This window comes from Engystomops pustulosus, chromosome 3 (genome assembly GCF_040894005.1).
Source record: "Engystomops pustulosus chromosome 3, aEngPut4.maternal, whole genome shotgun sequence".
NCBI lineage: Eukaryota > Metazoa > Chordata > Amphibia > Anura > Leptodactylidae > Engystomops > Engystomops pustulosus.
The window spans coordinates 89074603-89097813 of NC_092413.1; the positions used below are offsets into that span (position 1 = coordinate 89074603).

The 23211-nt window shown below is 40.4% G+C and overlaps 1 protein-coding gene across 7 annotated transcripts in view; it reads left to right on the plus strand.

Moving 5' to 3' along the window:
• PHACTR2 (phosphatase and actin regulator 2) overlaps positions 1-23211 on the plus strand; it is a 147570-nt gene that overhangs the window by 68672 nt on the left and 55687 nt on the right. For 2 of the 7 annotated variants that reach the window (XM_072141359.1, XM_072141360.1), the window contains one exon: positions 1-71. This exon is cut by the window's left edge. The exons of the other annotated variants lie outside the window; for them this stretch is intronic. In XM_072141359.1, the coding sequence (XP_071997460.1) occupies positions 26-71 (46 nt within the window). In that variant the 5' untranslated portion in view covers positions 1-25. The remainder of the gene's footprint in view (positions 72-23211) is intronic. 7 annotated transcript variants of the gene reach the window in all.

Here is a 23211-nt window from a genome sequence, read left to right on the forward strand (position 1 = left end):
GACAAAGGGCCCTGGAAGTGCAGCCATGGGCCAGACCTCCGTATCCACTCTGTCGGAGCAGACGAGCAGCGGTGAGTGTGTGTGGGCAGAACTCCCAACTTGTGGAGAAGTTGTACCAGCGCGATGTATGGAGCCCGGGGGAATATCTGCCACCCGGGGCACCACACTGGGCACTACTGGTACCAGTCTCTGCCAGCCAGGGCACCACACTGGGCAGTACTGGTACCAGTCTCTGTCAGCCAGGGCACCACACTGGGCAGTACTAGTACCAGTCTCTGTCAGCCAGGGCACCACACTGGGCAGTACTAGTACCAGTCTCTGTCAGCCAGGGCACCACACTTGGCAGTACTAGTACCAGTCTCTGCCAGCTGGGGGCACCACACTGGGCAGTACTGGTACCAGTCTCTGCCAGCCAGGGCACCACACTGGGCAGTACTAGTACCAGTCTCTGCCTGCCAGGGCACCACACTGGGCAGTACTGGTACCAGTCTCTGCCAGCCAGGGCACCAAAATGGGCAGTACTGGTACCAGTCTCTGCCAGCCAGGGCACCACACTTGGCAGTACTAGTACCAGTCTCTGCCAGCTCTGGGCACCACACTGGGCAGTACTGGTACCAGTGCCATGTATGGAGCCCAGGGGAATCTCTGCCAGCCGGGGCACCACACTGGGCAGTACTGGTACCAGTGCAATGATTTTGTAATGGCATTTACACCTCTTCTAGAAGCTATGTCCATACATTAGTATCTGTTGACATGTCTGACTGGATTGTGCCAGTATCTTCTGTACCAGCTGATGTAATGCGACAGCTCATAAAACAGAAGGGCTGGACTCCTTATATACAGTACTGTACTGTACCCCTATACACAGTGCCCCCTGAGACATAATAACAAGTGTTGTAGGTACTACAGGTAGAAGACAGTGGGGATGTTGTGTAGTTACCCGCAGGCCATATCTGTGAACATGTCACATCTCTGAACATATTGCAGACTTTTCTTATCAAGCAACATGAAAAAGTCCAGTTCCTGGGCTCTATCAGGCCCATGTCCATGTACTGCGGCCTCTTATGCCTCGTACAGGTGGTCCTCACACTGCTCCACATGGGTAGTGCTTATGGCCCCCCAGTACTATACCAAGACACCATGGGGGACACTTATTTTATGTCTGGAAACGTGTGGTATTTTGTGTAAGATTTTGGGCTTGCCTGATTTATCTTGATAATGTTGATAAATGAGGGATTTGAGTTTTTTGAGACTTTTTTCTTATAAGTTGCACAAAAGTCTGTAAATGGTCAGACGACTACTTTCTTACACCTTTTCTGCAATGGAGGTTATTTGCACAAAAATTTGTGAATTTTGCAGACGTATCTGGAAACATATGACCAATCAGGCTCTGTGATGAAGAAAAACAACATGTGACAAACTATGTGAAACAGCAACAAAAGTCTCTAAAAAGTCACAGCAAAGAAAGGACCAAAAAAGTTTGCTAAATGGCCCCCATGTCTATAAAATGTGCCTTAGGTTATGTTTCTAATCTAAACACTTCTGGAAGGGCAGTGTAGTTCTGCCTTTTTGTGTTCCTTAGGCCCTTTTTACACAAGTAAGATTGTTCAGTCAAACTTGCTGTGTGTGCTGGCCAGAATGCCCGGCCCGTTTATAAACTTTTAATTTTTTAACATATCCAGGTAATTTTGAGATTGTTTTCTCGTCGCACGTTCTACTTCAAATTTGTGGAAATATTTGGATGTTATCTTTTGCATTTAATTTTTTAAGTAGTTAGTCATAGCACCCAAATAACTTTATAAATAACATTTTCAGCTGTCCGCTTCATGTTGGCGTGGGCTTTGGTTGGATGTGAAAATCTTTGTTTTTTTTTTTCAAACAAAATTTTTTACATCGTTCACCGTACGGGTTCAGTTACAATTTTATTTTATTCTACGGGTTGTTACGGATGTGGTGATATGGATAGTATCTTGTCAAGATTTTCACTTTTGTAATGTATAATTTGATTTTTATACAGTATGTGATGAGGCATTAGGGGATATTAATTAATTTATTATTTCTTTTTATTAACACTTTTTTTTTTAACTGTTTCACTTTTTCCCAGGGTGGGACATGAACAAGTGATCATTTGATCACTCGTTCATTGTAATATGCTGCAATACTAATGTATTGCAGCGTATTACATAGTCAGCCTATGCATTCTTCATAGGCTGACAGGACTATGTTAGATTGTGCTGAAAGCACCAACTGCCAGCAGTCCTGGGGACCTTCATAGTAGGATATCGAACGCCATGGGAAGACCTCGGTCACTATGACTGTGGTGTCTATAGGGTTAAACACCCGGGATCGCGAGTATCTCAATCCCAGCTGTTACTGTGGGAGCCCGGCTGTCACATACAGTAGAGCTCCTGCAGCGATTGCACGGCTCTGCTACTGAGCCCAGGTGATCGCCGAGACGTACATATACGTCGGGATGCAGCAACTGACTGCATTTCCCAACGTACATGCACGTCCTAATGCGTTAAGGGGTTAATGAATGCAATGGCAGAAATATTTAATGTTTTCCGTTGTTCCTACAAGAAACAGTAAAGAAACTATCTGTAAAGTGTTGCAGATTATGTAACAGAGAAAAATACATACATTATAGGTGAAGGTGCACTAAAGGCGAGGCTGCCCTTTACAGTGTCATGGGCCGGAGAGGCTGCTCAGAGCTTATCTGCCCTATAATGTGCTTTGAGAATGTTCGGCCATTGTTAGAGAATAAATATGAAGATTAGATGAGAGCGTTCACATCCCACAGGAAGAAATAGATTGTTTAATGTAGTCCTTTGTGATTATTGCTTGTGTACACGGCAGTAAATGACAACAATAGACTGCACCATAAAACTCTATTATCTGGACCTGCCTGGCAATGTAGATAATAATATGGTGTCAATAAAATCCATATAAAATGAGATAGCATGCCCGCTACATTGTAAAGTGTAGTACGTGTGAGCACAACTCCCTGATCTCCGCCGCTGGATTTCCTGTCCAGATCTGTTTCTGGGGCCGCTCTCAGCCCTTCTTACACTTGCAGGACAATGTAGGGTTTTTTTTCTAAATTAAAGGAAGGAAATGGCCTTTGGCACTAAAATGAAATGCAATAGCAGAAATGTGCTTTGATGTGATGTGTGCAAGAGACGCTCATAGGGGTTTTTTCTAAGTAGTCAGACTGTAATCTTTCGTATATATATTAGTCAGATCACACAAGGTAAAGTATAGACTAAAAAGAAAAAAGATTGATAATTGATCTCTGTACCTAAGGCCGTATTCACATAAGTAGGTTTAATCCTCACAGGGTAGTAGCATTTAGAAGCCTTGGGGCACATGCAAACAACACTAAATGTTAAACTTTTAAATGGATTAGTGTCGGCGGCTGTTATTTTAATGGACTGTGCGAACGATCGGTTAAAAACTACAGCACAACCTTGTCAGAACCCTTTTACATCTATCACTAATAGATTGTAGTTTATAAGGATCCGAGAAAACAGATGCTTGTTTTTCATGGGCAATTTTGCCCACGTTCGTGCAGGTAGCCTTAGAGTAGAGGCCTTAGATGAGATTGAAGCAGTCGATCTGGGAGGCCTGTTCTAAGCAATAAAAACACTGAGAAAAGCTTTCCTACATTGACTTGATGGGTTCTGATTCCATTTTCATGTTGGCTGTAGGACCTCATTCACACATCCATTTTTCACAGACTTGTGCTACCCCTATTGAAGGAAAATATGCAAAGTTTTCCAGGATGGGATTAGGAAAACCACACCTCTTTTAGCTACCTGGTAAGGCAGCTCCCTTGACATCAAGCAAGACCTTCAGGAAGCCTTATGACATGATGCAGAATTAAAACCAAACCAGTATATCTATTGAAGAAGGAACAGACTCCCAACTGTAGACAGCACTGTTTTGACCTGGTTGGATCTCTTCGGTACAGTGTAGGGAACTGGCTTGTGATTAGGGTCGGAAAGTAAGAGTTCTCATGTTTTCCAAGAATCCCCTAGTGGAGCATCTATGGCTATAAGATTCTACACACCTACACGGCGGCCTTAGATGGCAGTGTACTTTCTTACCCCTATTGAAAACAGACAGCACATTGCAAATTTATCAGCTTGCCTAAAAGTAAGAATGTTCTTATTTGCCCATGACAACCAATTACAGCTCAGCTTTCATTTTACCAGTGCTCAGGAATATTTTAAAGGGGAGTTGTAATTGGTTGCCATGGGCAACTAGGAACATTCTTACTTTTAGACAGCTTGATAAATCCGCCCCATTGACTTTACACAGCAAATAAAAACTGCACATAAAACTGAGACATGGGATTTTTAGCCTGTATTCAATGAAATGACACTTTCAGTGACAATTCAATGGAATTTTTATACTGTCTGATTGCATTGATCTGAAACTATAGCAAGAATAAAAACTTAAGTGTTAAATATGCTTTATATGTTTTTGCCCAAGTGAAAAATGAATCAACCATGGAGTAAACATGTCCATAACAGTTGAAGGATTGTGTGCCACCTGTAGAGAAGACAGGCCAGTTGTGATAAAATGGATACAAATATATAGTAAATACAGGAAACCCCAAGAGCAGACAGAAAAATAAAAAAGTACTTTAGTTTTCTGGATCCTATTCTCTCCTATATAATAATAATAATATTATTATTATTATTATGAATTCCTTTATTTATAAAGTGCACACAAATTACACAGCACTACACAGATCTTGCCAAATTGGTCCCTGTCCTCAATGGGGCTCACAATCTAATCAACCTACCAGTATGTTTTGGAGTGTGGGAGGAAACCGGAGGACCCGAAGGAAACCCAAGCAAACACAGAGAGAACATAAAACTCTTTTGCAGATGTTGGGCCGCTCTGCTCCCTGTCCTGCGCTGGTATGTGCCAGCATCAGGACCCAGAGCAGAGCTGTCCAGGGAGCAGGAGAGGGGCCTGGAGCGATGTGGTACAGCTGCAGGGGCGGCTCTTTTCTGGTTCCTGATGCAGACGCTTACAACATCAGGAGTCTGGACACAGAGCAGCAGTAGACAACCTGGGAGTTATGAGAACTTCATCAGTTTTGGAAGCGCTCGTTGGACAGTGAGCAGGGTGCGGGTCGCAGCTGTGGCCAATCGGTTGTGGGTTCTGCACTCCTCATTTAGGCTTTTAGTTTACAGTCCAGTGTGTGGTATTTGGTGAACTTATGAGAGTTAGTCTCTGCTCACATTACAACAGTAAACTGGTGTATAAGCCATGATAAATGTCCCCAGTGTGCCAATTTGCCAACGTCCGTGCATACTTACCATTGTGAAACAACGAAGTACAAATTTATGTTGGAACTTAACCTATAAACCAAATACAAGAGATGTGGGCTTGGAATTAATGAACTTTTTTCCATTGAGAAGTCTAAACGGAAGTATAAACCTGTGGGACGTAAGTCTCTTGAACACAATTTTTTCTTTTGGCTTTGTTATGAGCCTGTTACTGAGCACAATGATAATCTACAAGGTATATATTCGAACTGTGATATTTTTGTGATGAGTTACACAGTGTTCAATCTTTTTGCGTTTTACTCTGAAGAATCTAAAACTAACCTCACATGACCAAGTTTAAGTTTCAGGTTACAAGCAACAGTCCCATTGGTCTGTTGCTTGTGGCCAGACATTAATAAGACTGCCCGAGCTGCAAACATGGTCAGGAATAGGACCTTTTTGGAGATTTTTGTCACTGGCAGTTGGCTTATACACGGGACTGTGTAAACTATAGTGCCCATGGAAGACACGGGCGACGTGTACTAGGCATAGAGGTAATGGCTAGTACACTCCATATGTGGCTGTGTAAGGGTAGCCTAAACCTGTTTGTTGTGATTTACTCATTGGGTATTATCCTAGTAGGGATCTAGTGTTGGAATAGAGAATTTGGAAATTAACATATAACCAATGTACTGTATACTGAAGAACCACAAGTACCTGGTACCAGGGTCTGTGTATTTTCCCCACTCCCTCATTAAAAGGGTTGTTCAATGAAGTACACTTGTCCTCTTTCCACAAATAGGGTTAAGTTTCTGATTTCTAGGACCCCTGCCCACCAGTGCATGCACTTCATTTACATGGCTGTAGGTGATAGATACCTAGAAAGTCCCATAAAGGTATATTCGGGCATGAACACCATCACACAGTTTGTAAGGAGCATTTAGGGGCATTTGTGGACCTGTTTTCCTTAGATCATTAGGTGATCCAGTAATCATCCTATTCTGTGGATAGGTTATGAGTGAACTTAGTTGCATGACTCCATTATATTTAAAGAAAAGGAGGGCATGCCCCAGCATTCCCTTCAGATTGTGTTCAGTCATAGAATCTACACTAGGATCTGAAATAGTTTTAGTCTTGAAACCCTGTAATGTGGCCCCACCTGTTGGTGTTTTGCTGTGTTCTAAACTACAGCCTTAAAGGACACCTGTCATCAGGTCTCTGTCACGATTTCTGTCACCAATACCTGTCAGTAGCTCACAAGGATTCCATCCCAGCCTTTATCTAGTCAATTCATACATTAATCATTGTAAAATTATCTTCTCTTTATTATGTAAATGAGGCCGGTCACATGGTCAGAGGCAGTGATGTCACCCCTGTCACCCCTCCCCCTGCTCATGTCTGTGTGTAATGTATAGTAAAGCATTGCTAGTGTCTGTGCTTTATCTGCTGACATGCTCTCCCTCCTAATACACATGTGTGAGACACAGACATCAGCTACACAAGTACCTGACATGTTCTGCTAAAACATGGCTGCCTGGAGCTGTTGTATCGCTCCTACACACATAGGCTGCAGGGGGCGCCAGCACCAGGAAGCACATGGAGCAGCCACTACTTCATTATACAGGCTGTCAGTCAAGCACTGGGGGAGAGGCTGTGCCTCCCACTCATGAGTAAGGTGGATAGCTGAATATGATAATGACTCATTGGACATCTCTCGGGTCATTTGGATACAGCTTTAGAACCTCATTGCTTAAAGAGGACCTGTCACCCTGACTAACAATGCCTGCTGATAAAGGGTTACAAGTCCTCCCCATCTCACCTAAAATTAGCTGCCAGTGGGGCACTGTACCTTAATTATGAACGTTTTTCTGATATGCAAATTCCCTTTTCTGACTCATCTCTGGTATCTGTGACTTCTCTCTTTCAGGCTGGCAATGAACCACGCCCCATCATTCTGACTAACAGCTCTGTGTCTCTTCAAATCACTGCTCTGACTCCTTGTATTTAGGGACCGTCTGCTAATATTCAACTACAGACATATAAAGCTCTATGTACAGATGGGAAATATTGTGTCAATTTTTTTTACACAATGCCTTGTGTTTCATTCATGACACATGACCAGTGACATCATCACAGGTCTCTCAGCCTTCTAACAGTAGCAAACTGTACACCATGTATGTGATTACATGCAATCACAGCAGCCTCCATGGAGGATGGAAAGGAGTAGAAGTCCATGCAGGATGGAGAGGAGTAGAAGTCCATGGAGGCTGCTGTGACTTCATGTCATCAGATACATGCATGGGGTACAGTTTGTATTATTAAGAGGCTAAAGGTCCTGAGATGTCACATTGGTCACATGACCTGAACTGTGACCATTTAGGAGTCATAAGGCATAGGGAGTATTAGATGGGAGGGGCTGGATGAGCAGCACATGCCTCCTCTGATGCCAGGTAATATAAGATAAAAGGTGGTAAAAGATACATGTGGATGTAAGTGAAACAATTTAGGCATGTAGACAGACAATGCAGGTATAGGGGCAATGCTTTCTAATGGCAGTTTATGAAAATATATTTAGTTTTGGGGGTATTTGGGGGAAAATATATTTAGTTTTTGCCTGACAGGTTCTTTTTAACTCCAGTGCCGGTTCTCTTATATGTTATGGAAACATTACTGTATTGTACCTTGTCAGCAGAGCTTTGTCTACACTATATGTCCAACCATTGTCAGAAACTGATCTGATATTATTGTGTTATTTACTCTGCTACGGCCGTTCAGTAATCTGCAAAGTCATTAGTCATTGCTCCCTATGAGATCCCAGTAATGCTGTGAAGGAATTTTACTGTATTATGTCAATTTGTGTCTTGTATGCTGTGGGCACAGCCTGTACAGTCAGCAGTGCTTCTACCTCCAGACTTATTCGAGTCCATGGAGTTTACCACTTTTTCTGTTTGTGGGAAATGCCAACAAAAAAAAAACAGAAACACAATATGAGAAGGGTCAACCAATATGGAATTGTGTTTTTGGTTGATGGAAGTCCTAGACAAGTTTGTTGTCTTGAAATATGTGTATTCTAAGCAGATGTCGCTGCTGCATGTCATGTGAACATAGCCATCTGGTGCTCATGTATGTAATCAGAGCAGAGGCAAAGCTACGTACAGCACGTGCACCAATAAAAGTACCTGGAAAATTTATAGCATAAGTTCACCTTCCGATATCTTATTTCGGTTTGCATAAAGATAATATCTGCATAGAATGTTGTGCAATTTTCCAAGGACTCTACAGTATTAGTACATTAGTAGTATTACAGTACATTATAGCTATAGAGAACTGCTTTGAATTCATTACCAATCATGTAGTAATAGCTTATCCGCAGGATAGGCCAGCAAAAAATATTGAAAAAACCCTTAAGTGGTAAAGAATTGGTCCTAGGTTTATTGTTAATCCTTATTCACTTCTGGGACGTCCACAGATCACAAAATGAGGTTCTTGCTTGATCAAAGCCGCGGGTCGGTCACAGCATTGTCCATCCACTTACTGTATATGGCCACATGCTAATGAAAGCAGAATAAAGCATCAGCGGTACCATAGCGGATGAATGGATCAGTAACAATCTCCATATATGTGAAAGATCCGGATCTCTGTTAAAGTGATCAGAATGGGTACCAGCAAACCGATCCAACCCTTCTGTGATTAGCATATTTTCTGGATAGGGGTTAACATGCTGGCTAGTTGCAAGAGGCGACAATTTGCCGGATTGACTGTCAATCCGGCATTATTTCTGGGTCCCACGGCTGAACCAGAATGTGGACTTCGGGTCCTCCATCTCTAGTGGCCAACACTGACCACAGTCTGGGTGACCGGCATCACTACCTAGGCGTCGGCCATAGTCTGGACACTGGGTGGGAGGGGGTCACCCACGTGACCTGGATTCCTTGGCACCCCACCACAAAAATGGGCCATAAACAGTGGACAACACCGTACACATTTTTTTTTCGTTTGCACACTCTATGGAGAGCCTTCCTCAAAATTATAAAAAAAAATAGGACATGTTCTATTTTTTACACTTCGGTCTTACAGCCAGTTCACGCTGCGGTATGAAATAAGGTGATCAGATGCATAGCTGTATTTCCCACTAAAGTCAATCGGGTAGATTTTTTAGATGGGGAAAGAAAACTTTTGTAGACTTTATGTCTACAAAAACTGTTGTGTGGAGAGCTCTTTTGACTGCATGTTTTCTTCACAGCCAAACTCCAGGCCCTTTATCTGCGTAACTGAGAATGACTTAATGAAGGAATTACCCACAATGTCCCATGAAACTCCCCTTAACCCCTTAATGACCGCCCTATCGGCTTTTTACGGCGGTCATTAAGGGTACTTCTTCTGACGCGTACGCCTTACTACGGCGGCGCGTCAGAAGAAGTTTTCGGGACACCGGGTCTCGCTGGTGCCGGTGTCGGGCTGTGATATCACAGCCCAGACCCAGCACTAACACCCGGGATCAGAAAAACTCCGATCCCGGGTGTTTAACCCCTTACACGCCGCGGTCAAGCCGATCCCTCCTGCCTCAGCCCCGGGTTCCGACGAGTGACCCGGGGCGGTCGGCTCCTCTCTGTGCCGGGTTCCGCCTCCTGGCAGGACCCGGCTGTGTGTAACTGAGCATGCTCAGCATGCTCAGTTACTTACAGTATACACTGCAATACAAGTGTATTGCAGTGTAAAGGCTTGAATAAGCGATCGGATGATCGCTTATTCAAGCCAAGAAGTAGAAAGTGTAAAAACAAGTTAAAAAAAAAATTTAATCTTTTTATAATATAATTAAATAAAATAAAAGTCCCATAATCTCCCCAGTAACACATAAAATGCAAATAAAGTATATAAAACACAAAACACCTACATATTTGGTATCACCGCGTCCGTATTAATCTGTACAATAAATCTAAATCAATATTGAACCCGCTCGGTGAACTACGTAAAAAAAAAAACTCGAAAAACTTCCCATAATATACAATTTTCCATCAAACACCATCACAAAAAATTTTCTAAAAAGTGATCAAAAAAAGTTACGTTCCCTGATATGATACGACTGAAAAGAACAACTGTTTTCGCAAAAAATAAGCCCTCAACCAGATCTGACAACAGAAAAATACAGAAGTTATGGCCCTGAAAAGTTGTCAATAGTAAAAACAATGCGATTTTCTCCAATATTGGTTTTGCTCAGGAAAATTGAGCAAAAATAAGAAAAACTATATAAATGAGGTATCACCGCAATCGTAGTGAACCAGAGAATAAAGATAAAATATTATTTTTACGTTACGGTGAGCGGGGGAAAAAAAATGCTAACAATCCAAAATAAAAATTGATGATTTTGTTTGTGTCCCCCTTGAAATAGTTAATAAAAATCTCAAGAATAAGCTTTAAACTCCCAAAATAAATTATCTATACATTGTATCTCATCCCGTACATAATAAGCCCTCATATGTTCGCATTGCTAAAAAAAAATAAAAATGTATAGGTCGTACAATGTGACAATACAAATCTGCTGTGAATGGCGCCTCCATTCATTCTATACTCGTCCGTGTGCCCGTACAGCAGTTTACCACCACATATGGGGTATCAGTACACTCGGGAGGAATTGGGCATCAAGCGTTGCAGTGCGTTTCATCATTTAATTTATTATGAAAATGTCAGTTTTGGCCTAAATGAATGTATTTTCCAAAAAAAATTATAGTTTCTAAATCGCAGGTCCATATTTTTTAACCCATGTGAAACACTTAAAGGGTTAATGGACTTAGTAGAAGTTGTTTTACATATGTTGAGGGGTGAACTTTCTATTGTGGGGTAATTTATGGGGTTTTACTATTATTTAGGCCTCTCAAAGTCACTTGAAAGCTGAGTTGTCCCTCAAAATGTGAATTTTGGCAATTTTTAATGAAAATAAGAAAAATCGCACCTAAAGTTCTGCACCTCATAACATCCTAGAAAAACAACCGGAAGCATAAAATATCATCCCAACATAAAGCAGATATTCTGTAAATGTTAATTATCAAACTTTTTGGGTAGTTTTACATCTTGTCTGGAAACCAGAACATTTCAAACTTGGAAAATGAAGAATTTTTACAAACTTTTGCCAAATTTTCACTTTATTTCAGAACGAAACGCAAAACTTATCACTTAAATTTTATAACTAACATGAAGTACAATGTGTCACGAGAAAACATTCTCAAAATCACCCGGATATGTTAAAGCGTTCCGAAGTTATAACCAATTATCGTGACACAGGGCAGATTTGAAAAATCGAGTCTGGTCATTGAGCTGAAAACTAGTGTCGGTGATAAGGGGTTAAATCAATTGTCCATTTACTTTTGGTTCTTTTTAAAAACATAGTGGCGCATGTTAAGGAGCTAAAACTGCTAAACCTTTCATCCAATTTTAATGTGGATTTCAACAAATGGACATAAAGTCCAGACTTTCAGCTTTCATCGCCATCATATAACTTGACGTGGCAATACCTGACATGTTTATGATTTTTTTCAGCTGGCTGTTATTTATTAAAAAAAAAAAAAAAAAAAGATGGGGGGGAGAAGATAATATCTCATATATGAAGCCATGTTTTCCCTTTTAAACAAAATTGTTGTCCTTAAATAGTTCTCAAGTGAGAAAATGTCAGCTCATCCTGCAAAAAATGACATTAAAACGGCACCATTAATATCAGAAGATGGCAAAACTAAGATTTTTTTTTCTTTAAGAGGTTTTAGTTTTTAAAAATCTATTAAAATGTGGTTAAAACTGTATAAATGTGTTATCTCTGTAATCACACTGACCCAAAGAATAAAGCAGATGTGTCATTTGGATCACAAAGTCAAAGGCATAAAATGTAAACCTAAAAACAAAAACTGGCATAAGTGGGAAGGGGATAAGTATGTGGGGGTCACCTGATTGGATGCATCCTTGGACCATGCAGGGAGGGTTGTAAAGGCAGCATTGCATCTCAAATTTCAATCCCCTAGTGATTTTAACACAATAAAGATAATTTTTAACCATTTACTTCACAATTTTACTTTTTTTCATCTCCTATCACTCAATGCTGGTCAGTGTAAGATTCCAGGGTGTGGGCGGGGACTCTCTAAGCAGACACATTATGATCCATCTAGTTCTGTGAGCTGACAATGTGGTTAGATTATCAGGGTACAAGGTTTATATACACTTTCATCTGGCTTCTGAACATTCACAAGTATCTCACTCGTATAAAGAGATGAGACCGATCAGAGATGATGAGATCCAATAGATACCTATTGCACACAATGACAATGATTTTTGGTAATAATATTAACCCCTTCACGCTCCGCGGCGGATATATCCGCCACGGAGCGCAGTGACTTAGCGCTCAGTGGCGGATATATCCGCCACGGCGCTTATGCCGGCTCGGCTCTGGATCAGAGCCGAACCGGCATCGGGAAACACGGGGTGCCGGCTGTAACTAATAGCCGGCACCCCAGTGTAACACCCGCGATTGGAGTTGTCTCCGATCGCGGGTGCTTAACCCTTTAGATGCCGCGGTCAGCGCGACCGCGGCATCTAACAAGCATCTGGGGTGTCTTTCCCCCACGATCGGCCCCCCCGAACCGTTTTCGGGGGGCGCCGATCGTTGCTATAGTAACTCTGGGGTCCGATCTGGACCCCAGAGTTACTAGCAAGAATTGCCAGTAAGATGGCGTCTGTGACGTCATCTTACTGGCACAGTGCCAGCCTATGCAAGTGTATAGGCTGACACTGATAATACTCTGCAATACATGAGTATTGCAGAATATTATCATGAAGAAGCAATCAGATGATTGCTTCTTCATGTCCCATGGTATAAAAGTAAAAAAGTAAAAAAAAAAGTTATTCAATAAAAAAATAAAGTCATAAATCACTAAAAATGCCCCAAACCCCCAAAACATATAAAGAGACATATAACTCAAAAAAAAAGTCTAAATCATAACACAAACCCCACATATATAGTATCACCGCGTTCGTAACAACCCGTAGAATAAAAGTAAATCATTATTGAACCCCCACGATAAACGCCGTAAAAAAAAACTGTTATAAACCCTCCAAAAATTATGATTTTTACCTTTTCAATCCCACAAAAAATGCTATAAAATGCGACCAAAAAACCATATGTACTTAGACATGATACTGGGGCAAAGTACAACATGTCCCGCAAAAAACAAGCCATCAACCAGCTCCGTAGCCAAAAACGTAACAAAGTTATGCCACTTGGAAGATGGCAATACAAAAATTATAGATTTTTCCCCACATTAGGGTTTTGTTTGACAAATTTAGTAAAACGTAAGAAAATATATTCATGTCTGGTATCCCCGTAATCGTATCAACCCATAGAATAAAGCTAACATGATTATTAGTCTATACGGTGAACACCAAAAAAAAAAAGTCAAAAATCCAGTACAGAATTGATGCTTTTCTACTCCTGCCCTCAAAAAAAGTTCCTAAATTTTCAACAATAGGTGATACCAACCCCAAAATGGTAACAATGGAAAAAGCATCTCATCCCGCAAAAAAAATGCCGTCACATGGCCCCAATAACGAAAAAGCGAAAATTTTATAGCCTTCAAAAGGGGCCAAAGAGGAAACTAAAATCCTGGCAGCTGCAGGGCGCTCCTTCCCTTCTGCGTCTCGCTGTGCGCCCATAAAACAAGTCACAGCCACATGTGGGGGGTCTTTGTACTCAGGAGAAATTGCAGAACAAATTGTATGGTGGGTTTTCTCTTTTTATATTTTGGAAATGTGTAAATTTTAGTGCTAAATGAACGTATAAGGGAACAGTATGACCATTCTAAATTTCACCTCCATTTTGATTCAATTACTATGAAGATCTCAAGGGGTTAACAATCTTCGTAAAAGCTGTTTCTGATAGCTTGAGGGGTGCAGATTTGAAAATGGGTAGATTATATAGGGGGTTTTGATGCTAAATGTGTAAAATTTCATTCAAAACTGTATTTATCCCCAAAATAGTCAATTCTGAAAATCCGGAAAAGCGCTATTCTATTTGTAAGCCGCGTGACATCAAAATAAATTATCCAGACATTTCAGAAATTATGAAAATGTAAAGTAGACAAATGGGAAATGTTATTCTGCAAGTTATTTAGGTGGTAAATCTATCTGCCTGAAAACGCAATGATTTAGAATTTCGAAAATGGCAAATTTTTCAAAAAATTTATCATATTTTCTTTTTTTTGTAAATAAACGCAAAACTTATCAGCCAAAATTTACCACTAAAATGAAGTACAACATGTGGGGAAAAAACAATCTCAGAATCGTTTTGATAAGTAACAGTGTTCAAAAGTTATAACCATATAAAGCGAAGCAAGTCAGAATCCAAAAAATCGGGCTGAGCCTTAAGCTGTAAAATGGCTGCGTCCTTAAGGGGTTAACATGTGAAAAAGAGAATGTGTTATTTTGCTATCCTGAGTACATATAAGAAATTTGTCTTTGTGGGAATACCCGTTTAATAGAACGACCAACATGATTATCCCAACAAATACATCTGAACACTTGTTGTCTCAGATTTGACACTTTGTCATTTAAAACAGATCTGCGGTGAAGTGCTGAATCTAGGAATAATAATAATCATAATTTGCATGGGACTGCTTTCATGTTAAAGCTTGATTTGTAAAGACAGAATGCTAAAGAATATTAATAAGAATATCGGACAAAAGACTTTCCCTATCATTATTTCTTTCATAAAAGGGTGTAAGTATAGGGAGAATTGCTGCTAAAACCTTGGGTAAGATTCACCAACCTGTTTTTGGTAGAATTAGCGTGTAATCTGTGGCATGAACCACAATGCTTTTTAAATGCAAAGTTGTATTTTGGAAAGTGTGTGTTGTCTTCTGTCAGCATTATGGGAGACTGCAATGTTGTGTATCTGAGTAGATTATGTATTTGTAGGGTTAATGTATTGTTTCTTCCTCTTGGCTGTGTGTGCCTGGGGCTGGGCAGTGACTAGTCCTCTGGGCTTCCTGTCTCACATACTGTGCTTCTCCCAGTGGTCCAGCTGGGAGGGGTAAAGGAAGTTCTTTTTGGAATGACATCCATAAGCACAGAAGCTTTGTTCAGTGAACTAAGTCCTGCCAGGATTCATAAACATTTGGATTAAGGAAAGATTTATCTGTAGACACTATACAAATAAAGAATTATTATTATTATTTGCAGCTTTAAGATGAACTTGCATTATTTTAATAAGTTATGTATGTAATACTGGTGCATACAGGGCCCATTGGATCTGGATTGCCCTTTTTGCTTTTATTGCCAGTGTGTGGTTCTTATTGGCTTGTATGGTATGTGACTAGCAATAGTCAAGGTTTGTCTCTGTTTAAAATGCTAGTTACTGTTTTAACGGCTATTTCTAAGTCAAAAGTAGAGTTAAATCTTAATGGATTAAATGCCTTTTTCTCCACTGCTATTTGTGTTCTGTTTTTCCCATTTATTAATTTATTGCATAAATTCCAAAAATAGAAGTCTAGATTGCCGAGAGATCAGGTTACAATCACAGCCTATACAGACCTATAGATAAGGAAAGCTGGAGGGGCATGAGGTGTTGTAGGAAGACTGAGACTTACACATAGATACAATTGTAGTACCTTACCCCATTGCTGGATACACAACTTCAATGCTCATTACTGCTGTATAATGTCTTCTATTCTACTGCTTCTGAGTGTGTGCTATAGAAAGATGAGTAGTATATATATATATATATATATATATATATATATATATATATATATATATATATATATATATATATATAAAATAATTTTTTTTAAATAATAAATTCAAATAATAAATTCTACAGTTGTTTAATCTAACAAATGGTGTAGCACATTAGAACAACCGTAAAGGAAATGTCACTTATCAAAACAGAAATAAAAGTAACCAATAACTCTAGGAGAATTTTGGAAGGTGGTATAGCAGCAAATATAGTAGGCAGGGCTGTACATATGAGAAATAATAGGAATGTGCTTGCTAAAAAGCACCTGTGTTATTCCCTTTTATTGTGTTGATTGCAGAAAATGTGATATTTAAAGGGGTATTCCAGGAATCAGCATAATTCATATACAAGTGGGCGCTCAAAATATAAGCTAATGTGTAATTCGTTGTTATTTAAAATTTTGCTCCCCTTAGCAGAAAATGCTGATGACATAGACTGTAATGAAGAATTAAAATGCTACTGGCCCTTTAATCAGTCCGTTAATTTCCTCCGCCCTGTCCGTTGCGGAGCAGACACAGGACAGAAGATGGCCGCTAGTCACATGTCCATATCACATGTTCTGCACCTGCCTGGGCAGGTCATGTGATCACCACTATGTTTGGCTGTAGTCGGTTGGTTGCAGTGCATCCAGTATGGACAGTGTTGTGGTGATGGCAGTTACACATCATTACTATGGTAACAGACCAAGAAAGTCTGTTATATCATCCCCGGGAGCAGAGCATAAAAGGCAGGAGGAGTTACTGAGCGCTAAAGGATGATGTAACTTGTAGTTTCCAGTAGCAGCCATCTTAGTGATAACTCCACCTACTTTGGAGAGGCCAAAAATTTTGTAAATCATAAAATCAAACTATTTAAGCTCCGTTTTGTGACTAATGACATTGAGTATTATATACACGTGAGTTTTTAAGTGTTTTTAATAGTGTTTTTTGACGAAATAAAATTGATTGTTTTTCATATATGGTAGTTGCATGTATGAACCGCTTTACACACCACCTTTTTTTTTCTTGAATCAAATATGGTTTTGTATGGTGTGGGTTCCATTATTTATGGACCAAATTCATGGTCTTACTATTGTTAGACTGATTTTATTGAGTATCATTGTACTCATTTATTTTTATCATCATGGGTTTTTGTGATAGATGTTCATATTCCTGGAATACCCCTTTAAATCTAACTAGAAAGGGAAATGCTGTAAAAATGATCTTCTCATATGTCATAGGCCAGTAGTGGCGAACTTATGGCATGGGTGGCAGAGGTGGCACTCAGAGCCCTCACTGTGGACACCCAGGTCCTCAGCATAGAGTTCATAAGACAGGACCCATGGCCTTCTCCTGCAATCCCAGGCCACAAAGTACATTGTGCACTCAGCACTAACACATCCTTGGCTTCCTGGGACTGCAGGAGGAGTGAGAAGATAGGACGTAGCTGGATATAATAATATAATTTGAGCTCTTGCCATGGGCCCTGCATTCTTCCTGTACAGGGGACCCTGGAGGGACGCTACATTAATAATCTTAATTTCTCCTCTTTCTAGTGTATTGATGTCCTCAGGACGCCAATACGATTGAAAGGTTTGACAAAGCAGTAAGCAATAAGTTATTGTTTAAATTGCCATGTTGGCACTTTGAAATAAATAAGTGGGTTTTTGTTGTCCTTTGGGCACTCGTTCTCTAAAAGGTTCCCCATCACTGCCATAGGCCATAGACAACCTTCTCCTGGAAATCTAAGACAACATTTTAGGGTTGATGTTTGATTTTGTCCCTGAAGCACTGACGGTACCAGTCTTTATATCAAGCAATTCAGGGCTGATTATGCACAACCCACACTGGCCTGTAAATTGTAATTGTAAGGAATAGTATGTTTCTTGTCTTTCCAATCCTAGGAAAACCCCTTGGAGTTTAAATGGAAATTGCAGTGGTAGGTGATATTAAGGACAATGGTCATTCAAGCAAACATCTGGTTTTGTCTTTTTTATTTTTATAGTAACATGCATCACAAGTGACAAGGCAAGTGTTATTGCAAAGTTCACATACTGCCATAGGATTCATTCATTCATATAGAATGAAAATTTACATAAGCAGGCGATCCTATGCGTTTTATTATAATATCTAGATTATAGTTTTAGAAGTGTGGCTCATGGGCAATGCATTATTACTGTACTTTTGTCTTGTTTGTGGAGAAACCTGAGCACAAATTCTTCTATCGTGTCATCATTGTTTATCTGCATTCTTACCTTTCAGCACCTAAACATGTTGGGTAATCTTGTCCTCACTCACAGAATGTAGTTAAATCTCTGCTGTTTTGTTTGCCAAGTTTAATATGAATTTTAGTTGTAAGTAGATTACTTAGTAAACTTTTTCATCTAATAAAATGGAAGTCCTTTGGCATCTGTCTCACTACAAAACAACAAAATGCTAGGGATTTTTGGCTTTCGTGTGAAATTTATGATAATACCTCATATTTTAAAGGAAATCTAGTATCACAATCAAGTATGATAAACCAGGGGCACTTACTTATAGATCCAGGCACCATGACTGTGGTAATCTTATATTTGTTATCCATGGCCTCCTTCCTTCTAAAATCAACTTTTAAAATAATGCTAATGAGCTAGAATGGCTCTCTACAGGGTGGTACACTGTTTTGCCCTCACAGGATCCCTCAGCGCACCACCCCTCCTTCCTCCTGCAGTAATCTCACTGCAGTGAAGAAAGTTTCACAACACAGTGGGAGGGGTGGGGTGGGGGGGAGTGCCTGTGAAGTTACAGCATGGAGGGTCTCTGGTCACTCCTACCATAACACTTCTTTCTCATTAGCATAATTTTAAAAGTTGGTTTTAGAAAGCGGAAGCCCATGGATAACCCATGAGTAAGTGATTTATTTTAATGGTAGAGTCCTTAAAAGGACCTCTACCACCACTATCAAGGATTGTAAACGCAAACAAAAAAAAAGCTTTTAACCCCTTAATGACCGCTGTATCGGCTTTTTACGGCGGTCATTAAGGGTACTTCTTCTGACGCGTACGCCTTTCTACGGCGGCGCGTCAGAAGAAGATTGCGGGACACCGGGTCTCGCTGGTGCCGGTGTCGGGCTGTGATATCACAGCCCAGACCCGGCACTAACACCCGGGATCGGAAAAACTCCAGAAAAACTTGGGACGTTTTCTCCTCCTTACACACATGGACTTGGGTGATATTTATCTATAATATTCACATTTCCATTCAGCTAGTATGTTCATCTTCCATTGTTGTATTATTGACCTGTACTATCTGCACTTTGTCCATGTGTTTGCCAGACATTTAGGCATTAGTGAGGAGGATTACTCTGTCTTATTTTTACAGAGATAGGATGGCACATTTTGGGAGTGCCTTTTAGGTGTTTTTAGAGTATACCAATAAATATTTCTATGTTTTATCTTTATTAGTGATTGGTTTTTGGTACATGACACTGACCTAGTAGTTTGTTCAGCAGGGTGTTTAACCCCTTAAACGCCGCAGTCAAGCATGACCGTGGCGTGTAAGCGTGTCCCCGGTGGATCGGACCCCCCCAGTGTGCTTACCGGGGGATCCGATCCCTCCTGCTGCTGCCCCGGGTCCCGACGAGTGACCCGGGGCTGTCGGCTCCTCTCTGTGCCGGGTTCCGCCTCCTGGCAGGACCCGGCTGTAAGTAACTGAGCATGCGCGGTGAGCGGGGGAAAAAAATTGCTAACAATCCAAAATAAAAATTGATGATTTTGTTTGTGTCCCCCTTGAAATAGTTAATAAAAATCTCATGAATAAGCTTAGACTCCAAAATAAATTATCTATACATTGTATCTCATCCCGTACATAATAAGCCCTCATATGTTTGCATTACCAAAAAAAATAAAAATGTATAGGTCGTACAATGTGACAATACAAATCTGCTGTGAATGGCGCCTCCATTCATTCTATACTCGTCCGTGCGCCCGTACAGAAGTTTGCCACCACATATGGGGTATCAGTACACTCGGGAGGAATTGGGCATCAAACGTTGCAGTGCGTTTCATCATTTAATTTATTCTGAAACTGTCAGTTTGGCCTAAATGAATGTATTTTCCAAAAATATTCTATAGTTTCTAAATTGCGGGTCCATATTTTTTAACCCATGTGAAACACTTAAAGGGTTAATGGACTTAATAGAAGTTGTTTTACATATGTTGAGGGGTGAAGTTTCTATAGTGGGGTAATTTATGTGGTTTTACTATTATTTAGGCCTCTCAAAGTCACCTGAAAGCTGAGTTGTCCCTCAAAATGTGAGTTTTGGCAATTTTCATGAAAATAAGAAAAATCGCACCTAAAGTTCTGCACCTCATAACATCCTAGAAAAATGACTGGAAGCATAAAATATCATCTCAACATAAAGCAGATATTCTGTAAATGTTAATTATCAAACTTTTTGGGTAGTTTTACATCTTGTCTGGAAACCAGAACATTTCAAACTTGGAAAATGAAGAATTTTTACAAACTTTTGCCAAATTTTTACTTTTTTTCAGAACGAATCGCAAAACTTATCACTTAAATTTTATAACTAACATGAAGTACAATGTGTCACGAGAAAACATTCTCAAAATCACCCAGATATGTTAAAGCGTTCCGAAGTTATAACCAATTATTGTGAGACTTGTCAGATTTGAAAAATCGAGTCTGGTCATTGAGCTGAAAACTAGTGTCGGTGATAAGGGGTTAAAATAGTACAAATGAGCCTGAGGGGCTTTGGGCTCCATAGGTTTTAATGGAGCTGGATCCCCTTAGGTTCATTTGCATAATTTAAACCCATTTTTTAAACACAAGGGAATAGAAAGTTTAAAGAAGAGTGGATCCTACCAGAGGGGCACATACCGGTATGTCACTTTGCTGGGTTTACAATCCTTTATCCTAGTGGTAGATGTCCTTTAAAGAAAATTGTAATGCATCCACAAATCAAATATATTTGAGTACTGTATGTGTATATATTCAGTTCTGTGTCCATCATTTGCTGGTTTGTGACATTTGATCATGCTAGCCGGGGTTGTCTATTTTTAGAAAATGTTCAAGATGCGTTTTAATCAGAAACTTTAAACTAGTAAAGTGCCCATGATAAATTGTTCTGCGGTTTGATGTCTTGTAACAAAATCATGTTAAAGGAGTCGTCCAGATTATCTTTTTTATGCAACAGAGTTAAAATTTACAAATGCTAAACTGTGCCTTCCCTTGGAATTCAGCGATGCCTCATATGTTATGTCATGTCTGTGTGCATGCTTCATGTTACCAATGCAGCGGTCGCATGTAGTATTGTTTGCATAGAAGCTTTAAGGGGTATTCTGGGAATATGAATGCCTGATGCTATAAATAAATGAATGTAACTAAACTCAATGTCATTAGTCACAAAATGGAGCTTAAATTGTTTGATTTTAGGCCTCTCTAAAGTTATCACCAAGATGGCTAACACTGGAAACTACAAGTCCCAAGATCCTTTAGTTCTCATTAACTCCTCTTCCCTCTTATGCTCTGCTCCCAGTGATGATCTAACAGGTTTTCTTGCTCTGTTACCATAGTAATGATGTGTAACTGCCATCACCAAAACACCGGCCATACTGGCTGCACTGCAACCAACCGACTACAGCCAAACTTAGTGGTTATCACATGACCTGCCCAGGCAGGTGCAGGACATGTGATGTGGACATGTGACCAGCGGCCATCTTCTGTCCTGTGTATGCTCTGCAACGGACCACGAGGAGGAAATTAAGGGACTGATTAAAGGGCCAGTAGCAGTTTAATGCTTCATTACATTGTATGTCAGCAGCATTTTTCTGCAAAGGGCAGCAAAATTTTAAATAACAACTAATTACATAAAAGCTTATATTTTAAGGACCCATTTGTATATAAATTATGCTTATTCCTGGAATACCCCTTTAAGACACATGCAGATACAAATAGACTGAATAATAGGTAGTACTGGTTCCATGAGACAAAATATCCTATTTTTAGGATTAAAATATTTTATTTATTAACCATTCAGCCAAATTGACTACTAGTAGTGACCCTTCCATACTAGAGAACATTAGTAGTTGATTGAGGGGTGTGGCAGTACAATACATTTTGATGCTATCAGGCCTCCCATACCTCCAAACCTTCCTGGATCCTGTAGGACCATCTCGGGTTCTGTGCTCTGTCCCGCTGTCCTGGGCGGTGAGGAAAGGAGGTTGCACTAACCTTTTTTCACAAGTGTAAAAATGCTTTTGAGGAGTATTTTTCACTAAGAATAATACAAATTAATAATTCCTAGCCGTATATAGTGTTAATAGAAGTGTATGTATGCAAATGATTACTACATCTGTGCCTATGGAGGCAATGCTAGTAAACTTGCATCATGCATCTAACAAGGGTTGTCCCACCTTTTTACACCTCATAGACTGTAAGCTCTGGTGTCACCCCCTCATCGTCATAGACTGTAAGTGAGCAGGGCCCCCCATGTAGTATACAGCCTGCCAGCCCCCATTTAGTATAGAGCCAGCCCACCCAACACATAAAAAAAAAAAGTTATAGTAGCCAGCAGAGATGTGTCCGCCGGCCAGTGGATCGCATGGACGTTTCTCTGACGGCTACTACAGCATAGAGAAGATAGAAGAGGAGCCGCGTGGAGCATGTGCTTGTGCTGGAAAACTCTGCTTATACAAAAGAATATATACGGAGCATATAATTTTCCCATCACATATACACTCACCGGACACTTTATTAGGTACACCTGTCTAACTGCTCGTTAACACTTAATTTCTAATCAGCCAATCACATGGTGGCAACTCAGTGCATTTAGGCATGTAGACATGGTCAAGACAATCTCCTGCAGTTCAAACCGAGCATCAGTATGGGGAAGAAAGGTGATTTGAGTGCCTTTGAACGTGGCATGGTTGTTGGTGCCAGAAGGGCTGGTCTGAATATTTCAGAAACTGCTGATCTACTGGGATTTTCACGCACAACCATCTCTAGGGTTTACAGAGAATGGTCCGAAAAAGAAAAACATCCAGTGAGCGGCAGTTCTGTGGGCGGAAATGCCTTGTTGATGTCAGAGGAGAATGGGCAGACTGGTTCGAGCTGATAGAAAGGCAACAGTGACTCAAATCGCCACCCGTTACAACCAAGGTAGGCAGAAGAGCATCTCTGA